This window comes from Mirounga angustirostris, unplaced genomic scaffold, assembly GCF_029215605.1.
Source record: "Mirounga angustirostris isolate CCGP_5_RB_7025 unplaced genomic scaffold, mMirAng1.0.hap1 SCAF_7, whole genome shotgun sequence".
Lineage (NCBI taxonomy): Eukaryota > Metazoa > Chordata > Mammalia > Carnivora > Phocidae > Mirounga > Mirounga angustirostris.
The window spans coordinates 45,064,998-45,088,620 of record NW_026991715.1 but is presented as its reverse complement, the minus strand read 5'-3'; the positions used below and the strand labels follow the sequence as shown (position 1 = coordinate 45,088,620).

The following is a 23,623-nucleotide window of genomic DNA, read 5'->3' as shown; positions in this document are numbered from 1 at the left end:
ACAACATTAGTTTTAGATGAAGTGTTCCATGATTCATTGTTTGTGCATAACACCCAGTGCTCCATGCAGAATGTGCCCTCCTCAATACCCACCACCAGGCTAACCCATCCTCCCACCCCCCTCCCCTCTAGAACCCTGTTTGTTTTTCAGAGTCCATCGTCTCTCATGGTTCGTCTACCCCTCCTATTTCCCCCGCTTCATTCTTCCCCTCCCGCTACCTTCTTCTTCTTCTTTTTTTTTTCCTTAACATATATTGCATTATTTGTTTCAGAGGTACAGATCTGAGATTCAACAGTCTTGCACAATTCACAGCGCTTAACAGAGCACATACCCTCCCCAGTGTCTATCACCCAGTCCCCCCATCCCTCCCACCCCAACCCCCACTCCAACAACACTCAGTTTGTTTCCTGCGATTAAGAATTCCTCATATCAGTGAGATCATATGATACATGTCTTTCTCTGTTTGACTTATTTCACTCAACATAATACCCTCCAGTTCCATCCACGTCGTTGCAAATGGCAAGATCTCATTCCTTTTGATGGCTGCATAATATTCCATTGTGTATATATACCACATCTTCTTTATCCATTCATCTGTCGATGGACATCTTGGCTCTTTCCACAGTTTGGCTATTGTGGACATTGCTGCTATAAACATCGGGGTGCACGTACCCCTTCGGATCCCTACTTTTGTATCTTTGGGGTAAATACCCAGTAGTGCAATTGCTGGATCATATGGTAGCTCTATTTTCAACTTTTTGAGGAACCTCCATACAGTTTTCCAGAGTGGCTGCACCAGTTTGCATTCCCACCAACAGTGTAGGAGGGTTCCCCTTTCTCCGCATCCCCGCCAACATCTGTCGTTTCCTGACTTGTCCATTTTAGCCATTCTGACTGGTGTGAGGTGGTATCTCATGGAGGTTTTGATTTGGATTTCCCTGATGCCGAGCGATATTGAGCACTTTTTCATGTGTCTGTTGGCCATTTGGATGTCTTCTTTGGAAAAATGTCTGTTCATGTCTTCTGCCCATTTCTTGATTGGATTCTTTGTTCTTTGGGTGTTGAGTTTGATGAGTTCTTTATAGATTTTGGATACTAGCCCTTTATCTGATATGTCATTTGCAAATATCTTCTCCCATTCTGTCGGTTGTCTTTTGGTTTTGTTAACTGTTTCCTTTGCTTTCCAAAAGCTTTTTATCTTGATGAAGTCCCAATAGTTCATTTTTGCCCTTGCTTCCCTTGCCTTTGGCGATGTTTCTAGGAAGAAGTTGCTTCGGCTGAGGTCAAAGAGGTTGCTGCCTGTGTTCTCCTTTAGGATTTTGATGGACTCCTGTCTCACATTGAGGTCTTTCAACCATTTGGAGTCTATTTTTGTGTGTGGTGTAAGGAAGTGGTCCAGTTTCATTCTTCTGCATGTGGCTGTCCAATTTTCCCAACACCATTTGTTGAAGAGACTGTCTTTGTTCCATTGGAAATTCTTTCCTGCTTTGTCGAAGATTAGTTGACCATAGAGTTGAGGGTCCATTTCTGGGCTCTCTATTCTGTTCCATTGATCTATGTGTCTGTTTTTGTGCCAGTACCATGCTGTCTTGATGATGACAGCTTTGTAATAGAGCTTGAAGTCCGGAATTGTGATGCCACCGGCTTTGCTTTTCTTTTTCAATATTCCTCTGGCTATGCGGGGTCTTTTCTGGTTCCATACAAATTTTAGGATTATTTGTTCCATTTCTTTGAAAAAAGTGGATGGTATTTTGATGGGGATTGCATTGAATGTGTAGATTGCTCTAGGTAGCATTGACATCTTCACAATATTTGTTCTTCCAATCCATGAGCATGGAACGTTTTTCCATTTCTTTGTGTCTTCCTCCATTTCTTTCATGAGTATTTTATAGTTTTCTGAGTACAGATCCTTTGTCTCTTTGGTTAGATTTATTCCTAGGTATCTTATGGTTTTGGGTGCAATTGTAAATGGGATCGACTCCTTAATTTCTCTTTCTTCTGTCTTGTTGTTGGTGTATAGGAATGCCACTGACTTCTGTGCATTGATTTTATATCCTGCCACTTGACTGAATTCCTGTATGAGTTCTAGCAGTTTTGGGGTGGAGTCTTTTGGGTTTTCCACATAAAGTATCATATCATCTGCAAAGAGTGAGAGTTTGACTTCTTCTTTTCCAATTTGGATGCCTTTGATTTCTTTTTGTTGTCTGATTGCTGTGGCTAGGACTTCCAATACTATGTTGAATAGCAGTGGTGATAGTGGACATCCCTGCCGCGTTCCTGACCTTAGGGGGAAAGCTCTCAGTTTTTCCCCATTGAGAATAATATTTGCTGTAGGTTTTTCATAGATGGCTTTTATGATATTGAGGTATGTACCCTCTATCCCTATACTCTGAAGAGTTTTGATCAAGAAAGGATGCTGTACTTTGTCAAATGCTTTTTCTGCATCTATTGAGAGGATCATATGATTCTTGTTCTTTCCTTTGTTAATGTACTGTATCACATTGATTGATTTGCGGATGTTGAACCAACCTTGCAGCCCAGGGATAAATCCCACTTGGTCATGGTGAATAATCCTTTTAATGTACTGTTGGATCCTATTGGCTAGTATTTTGGTGAGAATTTTTGCATCCATGTTCATCAGGGATATTGGTCTGTAATTCTCCTTTTTGATGGGGTCTTTGTCTGGTTTTGGGATCAAGGTAATGCTGGCCTCATAAAATGAGTTTGGAAGTTTTCCTTCCATTTCTATTTTTTGGAACAGTTTCAGAAGAATAGGTATTAATTCTTCTTGAAATGTTTGGTAGAATTCCCCTGGGAAGCCATCTGGCCCTGGGCTTTTGTTTTTTGGGAGATTTTTGATGACTGCTTCCATTTCCTTAGTGGTTATAGGTCTGTTCAGGTTTTCTATTTCTTCCTGGTTCAGTTTTGGTAGTTGATACATCTCTAGGAATGCATCCATCTCTTCCAGGTTATCTAATTTGCTGGCATAGAGTTGCTCATAATATGTTCTTATAATTGTTTGTATTTCTTTGGTGTTGGTTGTGATCTCTCCTCTTTCATTCATGATTTTGTTGATTTGGGTCATTTCTCTTCTCTTTTTGATAAGTCTGGCCAGGGGTTTATCAATCTTGTTAATTCTTTCAAAGAACCAGCTCCTAGTTTCGTTGATCTGTTCTACTGTTCTTTTAGTTTCTATTTCATTGATTTCTGCTCTGATCTTTATGATTTCTCTTCTCCTGCTGGGTTTAGGCTTTATTTGCTGTTCTTTCTCCAGCTCCTTTAGGTGTAGGGTTAGGTTGTGTACTTGAGACCTTTCTTGTTTCTTGAGAAAGGCTTGTATTGCTATATACTTTCCTCTTAGGACTGCCTTTGCTGCATCCCAAAGATTTTGAACAGTTGTGTTTTCATTTTCATTGGTTTCCATGTATTTTTTTAATTCTTCTTTAATTTTCTGGTTGACCCATTCATTCTTCAGTAGGATGCTCTTTAGCCTCCATGTATTTGAGTTCTTTCCGACTTTCCTCTTGTGATTGAGTTCTAGTTTCAAAGCATTGTGGTCTGAAAATAGGCAGGGAATGATCCCAATCTTTTGGTACCGGTTGAGACCTGATTTATGACCTAGGATGTGATCGATTCTGGAGAATGTTCCATGGGAACTAGAGAAGAATGTGTATTCCGTTGCTTTGGGGTGGAATGTTCTGAATATGTCTGTGAAGTCCATTTGGTCCAGTGTGTCATTTAAAGTCTTTATTTCCTTGTTGATCTTTTGCTTAGATGATCTGTCCATTTCAGTGAGGGGGATGTTAAAGTCCCCCACTATTATTGTATTGTTGTCGATGTGTTTCTTTGCTTTTGTTATTAATTGCCTTATATAATTGGCTGCTCCCATGTTAGGGGCATAGATATTTACAATTGTTAGATCTTCTTGTTGGATAGATCCTTTAAGTAGGATATAGTGTCCTTCCTCATCTCTTATTACAGTCTTTGGTTTAAAATCTAATTTGTCTGATATAAGGATTGCCACCCCAGCTTTCTTTTGGTGTCCATTAGCATGGTAAATGGTTTTCCACCCCCTCACTTTCAATCTGGGGGTGTCTTTGGGTCTAAAATGAGTCTCTTGCAGACAGCATATCGATGGATCTTGTTTTTTAATCCAGTCTGTTAGCCTGTGTCTTTTGATTGGGGCATTTAGCCCATTTACATTCAAGGTAACTATTGAAAGATAGGAATTTAGTGCCATTGTATTGCCTGTAAGGTGACTGTTACCGTATATTGTCTGTGTTCCTTTCTGGTCTATGTTGCTTTTAGGGTCTCTCTTTGCTTAGAGGACCCCTTTCAAGATTTCCTGTAGGGCTGGTTTTGTGTTTGCAAATTCCTTTAGTTTTTGTTTGTCCTGGAAGCTTTTTATCTCTCCTTCAATTTTCAATGACAGCCTAGCTGGATAGAGTATTCTTGGCTGCATATTTTTCTCATTTAGTGCTCTGAATATATCCTGCCAGTCCTTTCTGGCCTGCCAGGTCTCTGTGGATAGGTCTGTTGCCAATCTAATGTTTCTACCATTGTAGGTTACATATCTCTTCTCCCGAGCTGCTTTCAGGATTTTCTCTTTGTCTATGAGACTCGTAAGTTTTACTATTAGATGTCGGGGAGTTGACCTATTTTTATTGATTTTGAGAGGGGTTCTCTGTGCTTCCTGGATTTTCATGCCTGTTTCTTTCCCCAAATTAGGGAAGTTCTCTGCTATAATTTGCTCCATTATACCTTCTGCCCCTTTCTCTCTTTCTTCTTCTTCTGGGATCCCAATTATTCTAATGTTGTTTCGTCTTATGGTATCGCTTATCTCTCGAATTCTGCCCTCGTGATCCAGTAGTTGTTTATCTCTCTTTTTCTCAGCTTCTTTATTTTCCATCATTTCATCTTCTATATTACTGATTCTCTCTTCTGCCTCATTTATTCTAGCAGTTAGCGCCCCCATTTTTGATTGCACCTCATTAATAGCCTTTTTGATTTCTACTTGGTTGGATTTTAGCTCTTTTACTTCTCCAGAAAGAGTTTCTCTAATAACTTCCATATTTTTTTCAAGCCCAGCTAGTATCTTTAAAGTGATGATTCTGAACTCTAGATCTGACATCGTACTAATGTCCGTATTGAGTAGGTCCCTGGCAGTCGGTACTGCCTCTTGTTCTTTTTGTTGAGGTGATTTTTTCCGTCTCGTCATTTTGTGCAGAGGAGAATAGATTAATGAGAGAACAAAATGCTAGCAGAGTAACCACGTCCCCAGAAAATATACTCTAAACAAATCAGAAAAGACCTGAAGCAGTGGGATAAGAAGGGGAAAGAGAGAAAAAAGAAAAAGAAAAAAAAAGAAAAAGATAAAGATAAAAACAAAAACAAACAAAACAAAACAACAACAACAAAAGAAAAACCAGAATGTGATCAAATATGATCTATATGGTATATAGATCAGTGCCACACACTAGATTTGGGGTGTATTTTGGTCTTTTAGAAGAAAGTGTCTCCCAAAATTTTAAAGAAAGAAAAACTTATATATGTACAAAAATAAGGGTTGATATGATGAAGGGATGGAAAATGACTGTAAAAATGGAAATTATAAAAAATTTTATAAAAGGAATTGATAAGAAGTTGTTTGAAAAAAGAAAGAAGAGGATTTAAAAAAAGAAAAAAGAAAAAGAAAAAAAAAGGGAGAGGATGGATCAGGCAGGGGAATAGAAAACACCATATACTAGAGATTTAGGGTATATTTTAATCTGTTAGAAGAAACTATCTCAAAATTTTAAAGAGAGAACAACTTATATATATAAGCCAAAAATACGGGAAACTACTATGAAGGGATAGAATATGACTCTAAAAATGAAAAATAGAAATGTTTTTTTTTTAAAAAAGGGATTGATAAGATGTTGTTTGAAAAAGGGAAAAAGAAAAATTCAAAAAGAAATAAAAAGACAAAAAGACAGTTAAAAAAAAAATTAACTTTAAAAGACTAAGGAATCATGGTAAAAAAGCCATGAATTCTATGTGCAGTATTCCCCTAGCGCTGGAGTTCTGCTGTTCTCATTGATCGGTAAACTTGGTCTTGGCCGGCTGTTCTCGCTGATCTTCTGGGGAGGGGCCTGTTGCCGTGGTTTCCAAATGTCTCTGCCGGAGGCGGAATTGCCCCGTCCTTGCCCCCTCCCGGCTAAGTCATCTGCTCAGGTTTGCTCTCCGGGGCTTTTGTTCCCTGCGAGCTTTCCGTACAGCTTTGGAGGCGGAGAGTGAAGATGGCGGCCTCCCAATCTCCGCCCCGGAGGAGCTGAGAACTCGGGGCCCTGCTCCTCAGTGAGCCCCCAGAGAAAAGCCGCCAGTCACTCCCGTCTCCCCGGTCTGCAGCTGCACTCCGTGCTCAACCGGCCTGTGACCACGCGTTTCTATCTCCGGTACCCGACCCGGTCTGGAGTCTCCAAACCCAGCAGATCCCTGCGGTGCACTCCCGCGCGGCTCCTCCCGGGGGAGGAAGGTGAGTCTCCCCGGACCTGCCGCTTGTTGGGTCCCTGCTGGAGGAGCAGCGGCCCGACTGTGCCGCGGATCACGGGTTATGGCCACCCCGAGCTGAGAGCCCGCGCCTGGGCTCCGCCTCTGCAGCCGGCTTCCCTGCTCCGATACCTGGGAGCTCTGCCGCCCTCAGGCACCCCCGGTCTTTCTGTGACCCCGAGGGTCCTGAGCCCACACTGTCCCAGAGGGTTCCACCCCCCGCTTAGCCACCAGAGTGACGTCCCTCGGCCGAGCAGACTTTTAAAAGTTCCGATTTTGTGCTCCGCGGCTCTATCACTTGCCGGAAGCGGCCGACGGAGGCCCCTCCCCCGCCGTCTATGCCCCAGAATATCGCCTCGGATTCACTTCTCCGCTCGTCCTACCTTCCAGAAAGTGGTCGCTTTTCTGATGAGTGAGTTGTTGCTCTTCTTTTTTCAATCTCCTGTTGAGTTTGTAGGTGTTCAGAATGGTTTGATCCCTATCCAGCTGAATTCCTGAGAGGAGACAAAATCCAGGTCTCCTACTCCTCCGCCATCTTGCTCCGCCCCCAGCCAACAGTATTTTTTGAAAAAAAACAAAAAAACAAAAAAACAAAAACAGGTCACCTTTTAAAAATGATATCTATGGAAAAATATAATTTAGTTTAAAAAATGTACTTGGTACCTTTATTGTCTGAAATCATAGTTTTGTGATTTTAATTTAAAAGGGTAACAACATAAAATATTCAACATCCTCATGAATTTGTACTCAATGAACCCAGTTTTTCATGTAGTATTTTAATATTTAGCTTTATCTTATGAGTGTTTTATCAAAATAAGCACATTTCCTTTAGTGAGTTGTTTTTAAAGGAATGAAGAACTGAAATGAATTTGAGTATTCACACATTATTTAAAATTGTTTTAATTTTAAAATAGAATCAGCACTTAGATTTTAATACATTTGGATTGATATCTACTTGAAAAATTTAGAGATTACTAAAAATAGACTGGAATCATTAAAAAAATATTTTAAAAGTATAAAGGCATGTGCAATTTTTCATGACTCAATATGTTTATTATTAAAAGCAAGATATAAAATGAAATACACAGTATGATTCTAATTGTATAAGAAATCATGCATTCCATAAAAATCATATATAACATACATGTGCTTACATGCATCCAGAAGGAAAATGTTATTGACAGTTATTTTTGAGTAGTTCTGCACTTTTTTTTGTATTTTCTGAAGTTTCTACAATTAATGTGCGATTTACATTCAAAATGTATATATTAGTTTTTTAAAAGGTCAAGTATAGGAATCTGTTTCCATATTTGTTTGCTTGTGTATTTTATATGTTCGTACTTCCGTGAACATGGGAGTAGAGTGGTGAGTAGATGTGTTCCTCCTCTGGCTAATTCTTGGAGGTTGTCAGATAGCCTAGGTGCCCAAAAACCTTTTTATGTACATACTAGAAATGAGAACGTACTTGTTTCTCTACAGTTCCAGAAGAGGTGGATTAAGAGTGAGTGGGGGAATGGGTGATAGTTTTGAGTCAAAGGGAAGAAAGACACCAGGATTTCAAAAGACCAGTCAGTTATCTGTAAATTTATCCGTTCCCTAATCCTCTCTGACAAACTCCAGGGGAGAATTTCTTTCTAGTTTTAGAGCCAGACCGAGTGAAGCACGGAAGACCTAGAAGTTTGCATGAGATTAGATTCAGAAAGTAAGCCTTCGGCTTCGCTTCAGAGTGCTAGTTCATACGACCACTAGTCGTGCCCAATGTCACTGCCGGACACGCTCTTCGGAGGCAGCTGGTACTTTGTGGCCCTTAGTGCTTTTGGTACCATAGGATTAGGGGTCTTTGATTAATAAAGTAAACCTTTCTTCAGATTAACGTCATCTGCTTTTCCTTCTGGTTTGGTCATAATGAAGCGTGGAGAGGTCGCGTCCTCTTGTGCTACAACACAATTTTGAAACGAGCTAGTTTACAAGAGGCTGCTATTGGTTGAATTCATTTTGTTAGATGACCAGGGGCTTTGCCACGTCTAAGGACTTGAATAGTTTCCGGATCCCAATGAAGTCTCTGTGAGGGTTTGCTTTTGGGTTGTTGTTCAGCTTTTTGCTAATGTTTCTGGCTTCTTGTGGAAAGAATGAGGGCAGAAAATAAAGTAGCAAGTGAGACAGAAGTAGGGGAAGGATGGCCACAGGCCTGGGGAGTAGTTCTGGACTCTCATTGTCATGCCTCTTTGGGAGAGAAAATTCAGCAGTGCGCGTTCAGCAAGTTCTTGGGAGAGGGGACAGCCAAGCCCTCCCTGCCTAGAGTGGGTGACTCTGTTTTAATCCGTGGTAGCCAGGGCGGGCTACTGAGCACCTCCTTCCACGTCATGAGCCTGGCACTGACTGCTGTGACTGTTACCTGGGTACAAATGTCCTCATTGCCCACATGCATGCATTTATACATGCACATACATATGCATACATACACACATGCATGCATGTATACAGTGTCCGAAATGGAGCCTCTTTTCTGATCTCACCCCCCATCCCGTGTCACGATCTCACCCCCCATCCCGTGTCACTCCCTTCCCACCTCTCCCTATAAATATACCAATCCCCCCCTGCAAAAGCTATTTTCTCTCCTTAAAGCTGTTCCTCTTCCTTTTTTGTTAAAGTTTGTTGTTGCCATGTTTGTTTGATTTTATTTAAATGAGAGACAATATTACATAATCCTCTTCAGAAGAATCATATCACCAGGACTTATTATTTCAAGTCTCCGGACAGTGCTCACTGTGCAAATTTGAATCTAGCTTCTCATCAGATTATAGGGGATCCTAGTAGTCTCTTCCCATTTTAGGGAGCCCCAATAATCTTATTGTGTGGTATTATAACTCCTTCTAGCTGTGCTTTTATTGGCCAAGTTTCTTTGTTTCAAAAGTTCCTTGTTGGTAAGGTCGTTCAAATGCAGCATTTCAGAATCATAGTCTATCATAGGCTTTTGAGTGTGTGTGTGCATTTACAGGTGATTAAAACACACATACTTTAAGCCAAATTATAGATAACAACGAAATGAATTCCTTGGAACTTAATAATCTTTTATTATTATGAGCACATTACAGGGTACATTTAAAATATATGTTCACATAATATTTATTTTCTTCCATACGCAAAATAACATATATTTTACCTGCATCATTGTACTTATGACAGTAGGTCTGATAAGACATTTCAATATTGAGGTGAGGACTTAGACAAAGGCTTAAAAGTTATATATTTGTCATATATTCAGAGATTATTTAAGCATTACATCATTTTGAAAAGAAAAGGATGGGATATAACCTGCCCTTGATTGAGGACATGTGCCCATTGAAAGAGTAGAAATAATTTTACTGTTACTGAAATGAGACAATCTTGAGATATTTGGCAGAAGCAATTTCTGAGCAATTCAAAAGAATGAAGTATCTCCGTCACTAAAATTATAACTGTCTTTCTTTCTGCTTTGACAGGGAAGGGAAGCAAGACTGGTAAATCATCCTAAATATTGTATATTCTAAATATATCTTTTACAGAGCTTACAACCAAAGAAAGAATTCATGTTTTAATAAACATTCACACCCTTTTTAGTTTAGAGTCATCCAATGTAATTCATGTAAAAAATGAGAAGACTTATTTCCAGGGATCAAGTTCAGATTAGTGGTGTGCCTTTGTCAGCAGAACTTAATTCTTAGAAAATAAACTTTGTAGCCAGGCAATTATAAAGAATGAAATGGGAGAGAAGACTGTCCCTTGGGAAAACATCTAGATTTCATATTACTTTAATTTTGACCATCCGAATAATCTACAGAAAAAACAAGTGCCCCCCCCCCAATGTAATCCTGGAGCGAAGGGGTGCAAAATAACACGTTTCCTTTAAAGTGTGTTCCGACCTTTCCTGCTTTTTATTTTCCCACACTTTGAATTTCAAGATCTCTGTGTAATTTGATGGTGGCCATAACGAATGGTCTAATCATTGGTAACGATCCATGTATTGACGTCACGCATATGCTGCTTGGGCTGAAACATATTTCATGGGTGGTGTTTGAGGTCATTCAATCCTTTTCTGAATTGTCCATGACTGAGTGCACAGTTCAGTTGCAGTGTTCTCAGTCAAAGTCATGTCCAGGAAGCTCTCTGTGTAGAGTAATTACGTTCACTTTTGATGAAAGAGCTTCAGCTAGCTAGATCACGAAATACCCCATGGAGATTTTGGAAATCCTCACAAGTCACCCATGCTAAGAAATACCACAAAAGAACTCTGGGCCCTGGCTCCCTGCTTTCCTCCGAGTAGAATGCTGCAAAACTTTCCTTGCCTTTCCTGGTTTCTCCGAGACACGCCATGCTGACCCCTTGCTCCTGCATCCCAGGCTCGGTGTGGCCGATGTTGCTGTGGCAATGGCACACACGGGGTAACAGCCCCCCTTTAGCCACAGCAGCGGGCCGTGAGTCAGTTGAAAAGGTCCCCCGGGTTTTGATTCGTGTATGATGCAGTCCCATGTGTCCTACAGTTGCTAGCCTGTCTCCTACAGTTGCTAGCCTGTCTCCCACCGTGATGCGGGACACTCGATGCTCATCACCTTCAAATGTTAGACGGTCCAGGGGCCTCTCACTGAGGCCACTGCAGTTGCCGGCTCCTTCCACAGCACCCCTTACTAATGCCTCTACAGTAAGAAGCCACGAGTAAAACTCAGGCCCTGCGGCCGGAACGGTCTTTCTCCTATTGTATATCGCGTGCACGTAAAAGGCAGCAGTGACCTTGCTTAATGATCAAGAAGCCCCTTTTAACCCAGACAGCTGGACAATGGTTAACATCCCAGAAGACAGTTTTTCAACCCACTGGCTGGGAAGAACACGTGCTGAAGAATAAGGATGGAATTACTGTAATTCTCTATGGAAATTTATGAAAGTGCAACTTATTATTTAATCCTGATCAAAAGTGGTCATAGAGTTATCGTAATTTCTAACATGGGATTTGGTTTATTTTTCAGACATGGAGATGACTTGATTGTGACTCCATTTGCTCAGGTAAGCACAGTTTGGTGAATGGGCGGGTTTCTCACAGATGTGAAAATTTAATTTGGGGGATTAGTTCTGGTTCTTAATTTCATTTTAAGTCAGATGCAAATACAATAAAAATTCTGTGGTTCATTTAAGTAATTCAAAGGCAGTGCTAGAGAACGTGACCTTAACCATATTGGACTGTTTCCTTATAAACCCATAAACCCAAAGAATGTCTTTGCTTCAGATTACAAATTACCTAAGTGACATATTTAAATGGGACCATAGCTACTTAACTTACATAAACACTAGAAGCAGAGGGCTATATCATGGATTAAATTACATTTAGTGTAACTAGATGCATGATCAGTGCTTGAAATTTAATATTTCAGTTCAACCTGTTGCTTTGTTTACTCCTTTTTTATGTGCCGTTTGTACAGATTTAAATTTATCTTTGTTCCTTTTAGACATACAAATCATGAAAATACTTTAAGCATATAACATAAATGCTAGAAGGTGATAAAAGAATCTAAAGCATTTGGAATATATATAAAATGGTTGGTAGGCAGATATTCTTTATATAGGCCAGTGCTTTGCTACCTTGCTGCCCATTAGAATCACCTAGAAAGCTGTTATCCCAGGCCGTATCCCTGATCAACTGGATCCAAAAATCTGGGGGTTGGATCCAAGCACCTGTATTTATTTATGTATGTATGTATTTTATTATGTTATGTTAATCACCATACATTACATCATTAGTTTTAGATGAAGTGTTCCATGATTCATTGTTTGTGCATAACACCCAGTGCTCCATGCAGAACGTGCCCTCCTCAATACCCACCACCAGGCCAACCCATCCTCCCACCCCCCTCCCCTCTAGAACCCTCAGTTTGTTTCTCAGAGTCTATAGTCTCTCGTGGTTCCTCCCTCCTCTGATTTCCCCCCTTCATTTATCCCTTCCTACTATCTTCATCTTCTTCTTTTTTATTTTATTTTTTTATTATGTTAATCACCATACATTACATCATTAGTTTTCGATGTAGTGTTCCATGATTCATTGTTTGCGTGTAACACCCAGTGCTCCAGGCAGTACACAAGCACCTGTATTTTTTATTTATTTATTTATTTTTAAAATTTTTTTAAAGATCTTATTTATTTATTCATGAGAGACAGAGAGAGAGAGAAGCAGAGGGAGAAACAGGCTCCCAAGGAGCAGGGAGTCCGATGTGGGACTTGATCCCAGGACCCTGGGATCATGACCTGAGCCGAAGGCAGTCGCTTAACCATCTGAGCCACCCAGGCGCCCACAAGCATCTGTATTTTTTAAAGGTCCGGTATTTTTCCAGGAAAAGTTGAGAGTCCCTAGTATAGGTAGACTGGGAACAGGATGGAATATACTGATTTAACTGGGGCATAAAACAGGGTTAAAGCCAACACTAACTCTAAAAAGAAACATTGAATATTAGGATACAAGTGATCCAGACAGATTATAAAAATGATAATAGGGGCCAATCATAATCATAATCAAAACTAGTTCTTATGCCTTGGACACCTCACTTAACTTCTCTACGACTTCTTTTTTCAACTGGTAAAACTAGACGACTTGCCTGGATAAAGGTAGACCTCAGTTCAAACCCCATCTCTTCCTCTTGCTCAGTGAATGGCCTTGGGCAAGTCACTGAACTTTTTCAAGCCTGGTTTACTCCTCTGCTAGATGAAAGTTCCAAGAGAATCCATTTCGTGAGGTTTATAAGATATTAAAATAACACCAAGCTTGTGAAATGCTAAGCACAATTTCTAGGAAACAAGATGAATTTTAAGTGTTGTAATTAGTAAGAGCTCTTTCATCTCAAAAATGTTGTAATAGGTTATTTTTTCAATACATAATGGCAGTGTTTGGCTAATAAGATTATGTGTAATTCTTCCCTTTTTTCAGATTTCCTGAAATTTTGTGATTGCTATAATTCAGACCAAAATTTAATGAATCCATAAGTAATACACCATATAATAGTGATTTTTTTCATTACTGCAGGCAATTAGAAATAGAATATGACCACCATATCTTTTAGAAGTTAATGTTTTGTTTGCTTACGGTTTTGCTGGAAATCATATTCTTTCTAGTACCTATATTTCTATGTTCAAAAACATTTACAACTTTTACAAATAAAAATTTGTACAAAAAAATTTACAAATAAAAATACTTTTATTTGATATAAAAAGATTTTTTCTCCAATAAATAGATAAATAAATTTGATTTGGTCCTTGCCATCAATGGTCTTAAATTCCTAGGAAATCTAGTCTTTTATATAATTAGACATATTCTGTAGTATACCTATAAACTACAAAAAAACTAACAATTTAAGTACACTGGGAAATATATACATATGTAAAAACATTTAGTCTATGTTAAATTATTAAAATAAATATGTATATGTAATACATTTGAAATTAGGACTTTGAATATAAACCAACTCTGCGTAATATGTAGGCATATCTGATGCCTAAAAATAATCCTGGAATTTTAGAAAAGTTTGCTTATGATTAGCTTAATGATTTGTAACACCTTATGGAAGATGGTCATTGGCCCAGAGGTTGCAGATTTTTTTTTTTTAAGCGCTTCATATTTTGCACAAGTGGCCTTTTACTTGGGTATATGATCTGGAAAGCTATACTAGAATTTAAAAAAAATTTTAAATAAAAAGCCTGTTAAATCCTGAACAATTTCACCACTGATAGGGCATCTTTGGGAAAGCGGGTAAGGCCCAGTAGCAGCAGTTTGTCTATGACCATCTCTTAAGCCCTGTTGCACACTGCTAGCATATTTTGTTCAGCGAACCAATAACATCTCAAATTTTTAATACAGGACATAATATTCACCACTGAATACCAAATATTATATATAATGTTTAAAATGAGAGATGTTTATGTCGCCTGAAGTGATAGCAACATTATTTGGCTTAATATACCATAGTTGCTTTTGCAAATGGACAGGAGACTTGATTTTAGACAGGTCACTCAGGGCAATGTTCAAATAGGCCAAAGAATTACCTCCTTCCTCCAGCATGCTTTGGAGTTTAGGATCTCACACTAAATTATTCTGGTTAAAAAGACATACTGCTTTTGGGGGTTCCTGGGTGGCTCAGTTGGTTAAGCGCCTGACTCTTGATTTCGGCTCAGGTCATGATCTCAGGGTCATGAGAATGAGCCCCATGTTGGGCTCTGTGCTCAGCAGGGAGTCTGCTTGAGGATTCTCTCTCCCTCTCCCTCTCCCTCTGCCCCCACTTCCATTCTCACTCTCTCTAAATAAATAAATAAATAAAATATTAAAAAGACACACTGCTTTCAAAATAGAATTTTTTTCCATAAAAAAGTTTAGAAAAAATTATAAAGAAAAGGAAGAAAATGAAATTTTCCCATAATTCCAACTCCCTTAATAACTAGTATTGACATTTTACTTTATATCCCCCTAGGTATATTTTTCTATGTGTGTTTTCCTTCCCATAATTCTTAGTAACTGGCCTCACACTGTCTAAAGTGGTCAAGAGTCTCCCAAACCCACCTCATCCGCCTCCACTTGAGAACTCATTTCTTTATGCCTGAGTGCCTCCCCAAAACATGAAAGGATCCCTCCCTGTTTTTTTTCCCAGTCATGGTTTCCTGTGAAGCTAAGAGAACAGAATCTTATTATAAGAGAATTTAGAAAGACATCCAATTTGATGGACAGGGCTGAACCCTAACCCATCTGGGATAGGTGTCATCTTCAGAAAGAGTCCTACAACCCTGCTTCAGGTCGTGTTCCCATGTCTCCAACACTGTCGGGGTAAGCAATTCTTTCTGGTGTTTACCCTATACCATTTGCCACTTCCAGTTTCTTATGTTTCCCCTAAAAGCTCAGAATCCTTTTAGTCCCCACAAACATCACATTTTTATAGATGTGATTTAGTTCCTTTTGAAATATTCTCTGTTTTTGTTGAAATCTTTTGGTGTGGGGATTTCCTTAGGCGCAAAGGCGAGGTGTTGAGAGGAATCCCAGTGCCATGCCACGTCATGCAGCTCCACAATTGGCCTTTTCCTCCCAAAAGTATAGTAACAGTTTGGCCAGAGCTCTTTAGGGGGATTCGGAATACCAACAAGTCACAACACCGATGAAATGTAGGAGACTCTGCTTTGTAATCATTTGCCTCGGGCCACACCCGCCCAGATATGTGATATGACTACAAGTCAATTAGAATTCTCATCTTGAAGTATGGACTGTTAAAAGAAGTGGAATATTTGATTAAGGAAGACACAGAAAATACCCAACTATTTTCTTGGATCCCTGGAGAACCCTCATGTTATTCAGACTAAGGAGATATGCTGGATTTAAATCTACAGGGTAGGAACAGCTGAGTCATTTTAGCTTTAATCAAAATACAGCATCTGGCATAATTTTGTAAAAAATGTACTAGTATTTAACGCTATAGAACGTTACTATTCCATTTGGTAATAGAACATTGCCAGTATTTTTTTTAATGCCCGATTGTCCCTGCCCCATTTCACCCGGCCGTGGCTACCTTGTGGTCTCATCTTAATCCCCAGGTTGATGAAGCCACCAGGCACCCCCTGCTGGAAGCTAGTCATCACATTTCAGCTAGCATCTTCTATAAATCAAAATACTTTTTAGATCGAATTATATGAAATCATCAATATTCAACCTTTGTTGACATAGAAGAAGAGCAATTTCATACAGTTTAACCAAAACATAACTTGGAAAGGTTTCTATCAAAATGACTTTTCTATCTTGTAAGTAATCATAATTTGACTCCATTTTTTTTTTTGTTATTGTTATTGTTGTTTGCTTGTTTTGTTTTGTTTTTGTTTTTGTTTTTTCTGGAAGTAAAACCAAGACAAGGAATTTTTTCTCCTCCTTTCCCCCAACTCCAGGGGCAACTGTGGCTACTCTTGATCTATGTTTTAGCACCATCTAGTGACATGAAGTGTATTTGTAATGAAAAACAATCCTCAAAATTCTTTGTTCACTTTTTAAGCAGGGGTTTTTAAGGAGAACGTTGTTGCCACATCTTTTTTGTTTATTTACAGCAACCTCCTCTTCAAATCTTTTCAAGTAGTCATTACTATAGAAGTATACTTTGCTTTTAGGCTATATGTTCAGTTGTTTAACTTTTCAATGAAAAGTGAAGATTCAGTGAATCTTATTGGTTAATAAATGTTAAAAGTATTTAAGAAAATCTGAGATTAGTGTGTATAAATAACATTTAGTCCTTCTCCTGAGCCAGTACATGATCCATCTCTGCCACAGTTTTCCATAGCATCGTCATGATTTCTTTCCTAAAATGTATATATTTCTCATCATTTCAAATGCATTTTTGACTTCGACTGATTACACTTTTGCTTGGATTGGCCGAAGAGAAAGAAATGGCCTTAATTTTCTAACCATTGAGCTGTGTAAGGGCAAATCTCAAGGTTCTTTTTGGTTAGCAAGCATTAAGGCGTGGAGAAAAGCATAGGAGCGTTAAAGCCCTGACTACAGTTCTTAAAAGGTTGAATTCAAGGGGAGAACTACCCTAGAGCAAAAGGGAAGAATAATTGAATCCTGACTCAAGGGCTTGAGTAAAACTGTTTCCGGTTCTCCCCCACAGCCTATAGAACCAGACGCCTCACTCTGTAGTCTGGAAGATAAGAGCGTGAAAGACTAACTCAGTGCATTGGTGATGGAGGCACCTAGAATCAGTCAGCTAAATCTAGGGTCATGCTTTCCATAACAATTGTCTGGAACTTAAAAAAAAAAAAAGATTTTATTTATTTATTTGAGAGAGAGAGAATGCGCACGGGCGAACGGGGTGGGTGGCTGGCAGAGGGCGAGGATCCCAAGCCAGCTCCGTGCTGAGCTTGGAGCCCCTCGAGGGGCTGGATCCCTCCACCCATGAGATCATGACCTGAGCCAAAACCAAGAGTCAGCTGCTTAACTGACTGGGCCACCCAGGCGCCCCCGTCTGGAACTTTTATTTACACTTCTGCCATTATCATATGTGTGCCGTAGGGCAGGATATAATAATCCTTAATATAGAACTTACAGGGTATTATTTGTCCTATCACAAAAACAGTGGTCTAATACTTGCACGCATAAGGGATGATGGATTTACAAAATTATTTACTGCAGCAGTGTTTGTAAAAGCAAACTCTAGGAGACAACCTAAAAGTTCATTGGTAGAGGGGACAGGCAGAATGTCGGGGGGGGGGGGGGACTGGGAAGGCAACTTCTTTTTTCACTTTCTTTTGGAAATTCTTCAAAAATGTAAGAGAATATAGCTAGTGACTATCTAAAATATAAAGAACACTAAAATCAACAGTTAAAGAATTAGAACAGTACCAGTATTTTTAATACCTCAGAGCATACTTCCCCGATTTCATCTACCTGCCTCCTCTCACAAATAACAATAATTTTGGTTTTTGTCTTTTTTAATGAGGGGGATGCATTCTACATTCTACCTTTATATTCTGTTTAAATTCTGTACCATGTGGAGATACAGATTATACAAAAGAAATACATTAAATTTAAATTAAAAACTGAAACAAAATCATCTGATTTAATATTTTTATTATAACAGAGTGAAGAAACACACTATATCTTTCATGAATTAATGTTTCCTTTCAAATGAGCATAGAACTTGAATTACCTGCAGCAGTATTTCTATTTATGTAGGTGTCAAGTGCAGTGCGCTTACTATAACTTATTAGAACAAAGTTCTCAGAATTCTGAGGTTAAATTTTGCCTAGAAAAAGGAGCATTTAGGGAGTGCAATAATCTTATTTAAAATGTTTTATTAGTGTATTTGATATTCAATTCTTAAAGCATAAATTAGGCCTGCATGATTTAATGACAGTGGATCATTGATCAGATTTATTTCTGCATCATTCAAGATTTCATGCCTAATGAAAGACAGCATGCTCTGATGTCAACAGTTGGCTATTTGAATACTCCGTCATAGGCAGCGTGACCTTTCAGTGCTGTGAGTTGTTTATATGTGATAATGAGCCAGGTTTTTCCAGTGACTGAGTTAATCATGGTTGGCACCTCAGGAAGCACCATTAACTCCTTCAGGGGATAATGCTGTAGGTTGCCGTCCCAGGGTGTAAACAGCACCCCAGTGACTTACGAGAATTAATGCCAGTTTCAGAAATGTCTGAGACATTTTTGTCTTAGAAAAACATTTAGACTGACTTTAGTCTAAGTCAGTGCCAGATGAAAACATCCTGGATATAGTTCTGGAACACTTGGAGCAATTATAAATTTGCATGCTTCACCCCCCGCCTTGTTTACCAAATGATAATCATTAAGTAAACTCCCCATGCACGTGCCAAATCATTAATCAGCTGGCATGTTGCCATAATGGGCTTATATTCGTTGAGTGCTTTCTGTTTGCCGGGCACTGTCCTTGGCACTTACCCTATCCTTTCCTATCATCTTCACAACAACCTCAGAGATAGCTATCACTATCCTGGGTTATAGAAAAGGAAACTGAGGCACACAGAGATTATGTAACTTGTCTAAGTTCACACAGTGAATACATAACTGAGTCAGGCAGTCTGGATTGTTAGGTAGTACCTACTAAGACATTTGAAATCTGTGTTTTAGTGCAACTTCAACATTCTCATTGTCACCCAGATTAATTATAGTCTCACCTAATATGGGCTCCACCTGGGGGAAACTTGCCCATACTAGTGGGAAGGGAGGCAGGTAAAGTCATTGTAAATTTTCTCTCCTAGGCTTACTTCCAATTCTTTTTGCCACCTTCTGGTTGCACTAGAATTAGAAAAAGAAGGACCTTCAGAGGTAGGGGGACATATTGGTCCTGCCTTATGTGTATGGGTGTGTTGTGTCTATGTATTCATTTATGCAACACATTTTTTTTTTTTTTTAGTATCTTCTATGGGCCCACCTCTGTGCACATCAGAGTGGTCCTGTTTTATGTGAAAATGCATCCCTTAGTGATTCAGATAACCTTAACAAAGAAAATAATTTCTTTACTCGATAGATAGCCATGTAGCAAAGGTGAAAAAAACAATTTAAAATTCACCTAGCTTTGAAACGTCTTTGAAAGTCTGACGTTCTTGGTGAATGTTTGAGGAGAATTCGGGGATATATACATTTACAATTTTAACCCTTAAAGTGAGAGTTTATTATTATTTTATATTATACTATTTCAGATTTGCCTGAAGTGTAACAACACTCTATGCATATTGCCTGGGATATTGTTCTGCTGGCTGAGGAGTCCAGGAATATTGTGGAAGCTGTTGTTACTGTCACCATATTCATAGACAATGAGGAGAAATGTCTGGAAAATCTTTGCAGTCTGGCCTCTCTAGATTTCAAATAGATACATGTAAACTTCACTAAGGGCTAGAAGATTCTTTAATGGTATATGAAACTAGGTTGAAAGCAGTATCAGGTTTTCACTTAACAGACTACTTTTTAAATCACCAAACCATTTTAAATTGCACTAAAGATGGCCGTACTCCAAGTAGCTTAAAGAATCCCTTTTTGTTGTAGGTCTTGGCCAGCCTGCGAACTGTGCGAAACAACTTTGCTGCGTTAACTAATTTGCAAGATCGAGCACCTAGCAAGTAAGTTATTCTTTCCCCACTCCTTCTTGCTGAACTTTTAGACGGTGTGTTCTCAGTTTGATTGAACTCAGGGCAATATATTAGATTTCTCTGAGTCGTTGCCATGTTGTCTAACCATTTACACTAAGTCATAAGATGTCCTGTTAATTTTCTATAAATACTTTGTAGTGATGGTTCTAATATCAGAAATGAAGTAGTATGAGAAATAAATATGGTGATTGCGTCTGTCAGAGATCATCTGGCATAATCAGTCCTCTGCCCAGTTATTTACACTCAGGGTAACTTTATACTTTCGGCTTACTTCATAAATTAACCACGGACAAAGAATCTCTTCAAGACTTTAAAGTCAATCCAAAGTCATCCTCTTAATTCTAAGCAACAATTACTTGGAGGAGCATCATATCATACCAAAGATCTTTGATTCTCTTGCTGTTACTGAAACTCAGATCAGGAGTGTCATGGAGCAATTAATAAAGTTGTGATTTTTTTTTAAAGATTGTATTTATTTATTTGACAGAAAGAGACACAGCGAGAGAGAGCAGGGAGAGTGGGAGAGGGAGAAGCAGGCTTCCCGTGGAGCAGGGAGCCTGATGCAGGGCTCTATCCTAGGACCCTGGGATCATGACCTGAGCCGAAGGCAGACACTTAACTGACTGAGCCACCCAGGCGTCCCTAAAATTGTGATTTTGTGATAACAGAGGAAGCAGTTGAAAAAAGGAAAGCTGAGATGGGAATTGATTATTATTTGGAAGTGCTAATAAAAGCGAAAAATCAAAAAAGAGAAAATTTTCCATGATTAAGTGGAAAACTAATTATTCAAATACTCCTTATTTTGACAATCTAGTGTTAATAATAAACAAAAAGTTATTAAAATATCAACTCCAAAGATTTTTCCAAAAGAAAAAAAAAACATATATTTTTTTAAAGATTTTATTTATTTATTTGAGAGAGAGAGAATGAGAGACAGAGAGCATGAGAGGGAGGAGGGTCAGAGGGAGAAGCAGACTCCCCACCGAGCAGGGAGCCCAATGCGGGACCCGATCCCGGGACTCCAGGATCATGACCTGAGCCGAAGGCAGTCGCTTAACCAACTGAGCCACCCAGGCGCCCTGTTTTGTACCTTCTTTACCGATTCTGATTCAGATCAAACCAATATCTTCCGATATCAGACTAGTAGGATCCAGTGTACACACAGCTAAGCTCTGCTGTGTTCAGGGACAGTGAAATGGTTATAACTCTGGCCCATCACATGATGACCATGAGGGAATCAGAATTTTCCCTGCTGGACACTTACAGTGCCACTAAAACATTTCCAGGCTGACCCATGGATTTTATGGAAGGCATGTGCTACCTTGCACAATCCACCCTTTTTGTTTGCTGCAGGAAAAGAGTCAGTCCAGGAAGAAGACATGTGAAGCCTGGCCCCTGTGGGTACTCAAATGTGCACTGCTGACTTTGCTAGCCTACTGTTGGTTCCTATCACCTTGCTCTTGCATGTTTTGAGATTTTCAATTCCAGAGTGAGTTCTGGCTCATTCTTCATTAAATCACTTATCACTGTAACCATGAATCAAATGATTAATATTTTCTGCTTGTCATTACTTGAAATATCAAGTCCCCAAGTTGTAGGATTGATATTAAGAGAAGATAATGAGTAACAAGTCAATAATTTGGTTTTCCAAAACAGTTAGAAAAATGTAGGACTATTCACGTTACACCATCTTCAGATAAAATGCTTCCTAAATTTTCACAGAGCAAGAACTAAATTCAGTTATAAATTATTTAAATAAACTCTCAGCAAGATAACTGTTTATATAGAGATCAGTTCTATTTCAGAGTAGCAATTTAGAGCATTAACCTTTCTGTTTTATGAAGCATTAATCAAGTTTCAAATTTCCTCATTTCATTTACTAATAAAAACTAAAATAATTTCGGGTACCTGGGTGGCTCAGTCATTAAGCGTCTGCCTTCAGCTCAGGTCATGATCCCAGGGTCCTGGGATCGAGCCCCACATCGGGCTCCCTGCTCGGCAGGAAGCATGCTTCTCCCTCTCCCGCCCCCCCTGCTTGTGTTCCTGCTCTTCCTATCTCTCTCTCTGTCAAATAAATAAATAAAATCTTTAAAAAAAAAAAAACTAAAATAATTTCATAGTTGATTTTTATGTGTTTCCAGTCAAACACGAAAACTTCAGTCCCATACTGACATCAGTAAACTTAACAGCAATAAGACAGAGCCAGATACTGACTGGAACCAAGCCAGTGAGAATTTACAAAGCACTTGATTGCGTTCCCCAGTTAAGAGAATTGTCATCTCAGGAGAGCAGTTGTGAACACAGCTTTGCAAGGGCCTGCCATGTGCACAGATGCGTGGCTGTTCGTCCAGGTTCCTCAAAAGCATCCTAAAAGTAAGGCAGTTTAGCAGACCGCTCGCCCTAGAATTCCACTGCTTTAGTTCAAATCTCAGCCCTCTTCCTCTGAACAAGTCAACTTCCCAAAGCTTTGTTTTCCTCACTGGTAAAATTGAAACAGTGAGATTACCTGCCTTAAGGTTTCTTTTGAGGATCAAAGTAGATTATTCATCTAAAGTACTCATTTAGCACAGTGTCTGACACACAATAAGTGTTTCGTAAGTGTTGGTTAAGTGTTAAAGATCACTATGCAATATTTTTAAAGTTTCCAATTATAAGTGACAACTTTCTAAAGTTGTATTTTATAAATGATATTCTTTTCAATATAATTTATTAAGCATTGATTGAATACTGGATACATTGTTCTGGGCTCTGTAGGGAAAACAAATTAGTTTTATAGCAGGATTTTTTAGGTCAAGGGGTTTATAATCATCTTGTGAAACTTGGGAAATATCTGAAAACTTAGAGGACACAGACAGAATCAATTCAAGTACCTTTAGTTTATAGTATTTCTAAAGCCTCTGTAGCATCTATTTGGACAAAGCATTAATATGCCTCTCTAGCAAATGCATCAGAGATGTTACTCAATATGAGGAAGGAGAAACGAAAGGGTTTAAATAGCTTCTATAATTGTAATACATTTTACAAGGAGTCATTCACCTCTGAGAATTTGTGCCAAAAACAAAAGTTTCTCACCACCGTATTTGGGAAACGACTTGTAGATTGACTGCTTTTCAAATTCACCAAGTCTGTGTTTGCTCTATATGCCCTGGTTTAATGGAACGTAGTCAATCAATAGGAACGTCCTCCTCTATCATGTTCCTATGACATTTACTTCAGCTTTATTTGCCTCGAAGTCTATCACTATGAGATTTAACTATTTTTTTTTTTTTGACATGTGTGATCTGAACTATAGTGCAAAGGGTGCTTGGGAACTTAGGTGGCTAGTCTGAAAGAAGTCTTCATTTGCGGGCGCCTGGGTGGCTCAGTTGGTTAAGCGACTGCCTTCGGCTCAGGTCATGATCCTGGAGTCCCGCATCGGGCTCCCTGATCG

General features: G+C 39.1%; 1 protein-coding gene across 8 annotated transcripts in view; it reads left to right on the top strand.

Annotated features, from left to right (window-relative positions):
• The window catches only part of PDE4D (phosphodiesterase 4D), a 745,734-nt gene that overhangs the window by 520,022 nt on the left and 202,089 nt on the right, over positions 1–23,623 (top strand). For all 8 annotated transcript variants that reach the window (XM_045895259.3, XM_045895271.3, XM_054512125.2 and 5 more), the window contains exons 3-4: positions 11,529–11,565; positions 20,090–20,163. In XM_045895259.3, coding sequence (XP_045751215.1) covers positions 11,529–11,565; positions 20,090–20,163 — 111 coding nt within the window. The remainder of the gene's footprint in view (positions 1–11,528; positions 11,566–20,089; positions 20,164–23,623) is intronic.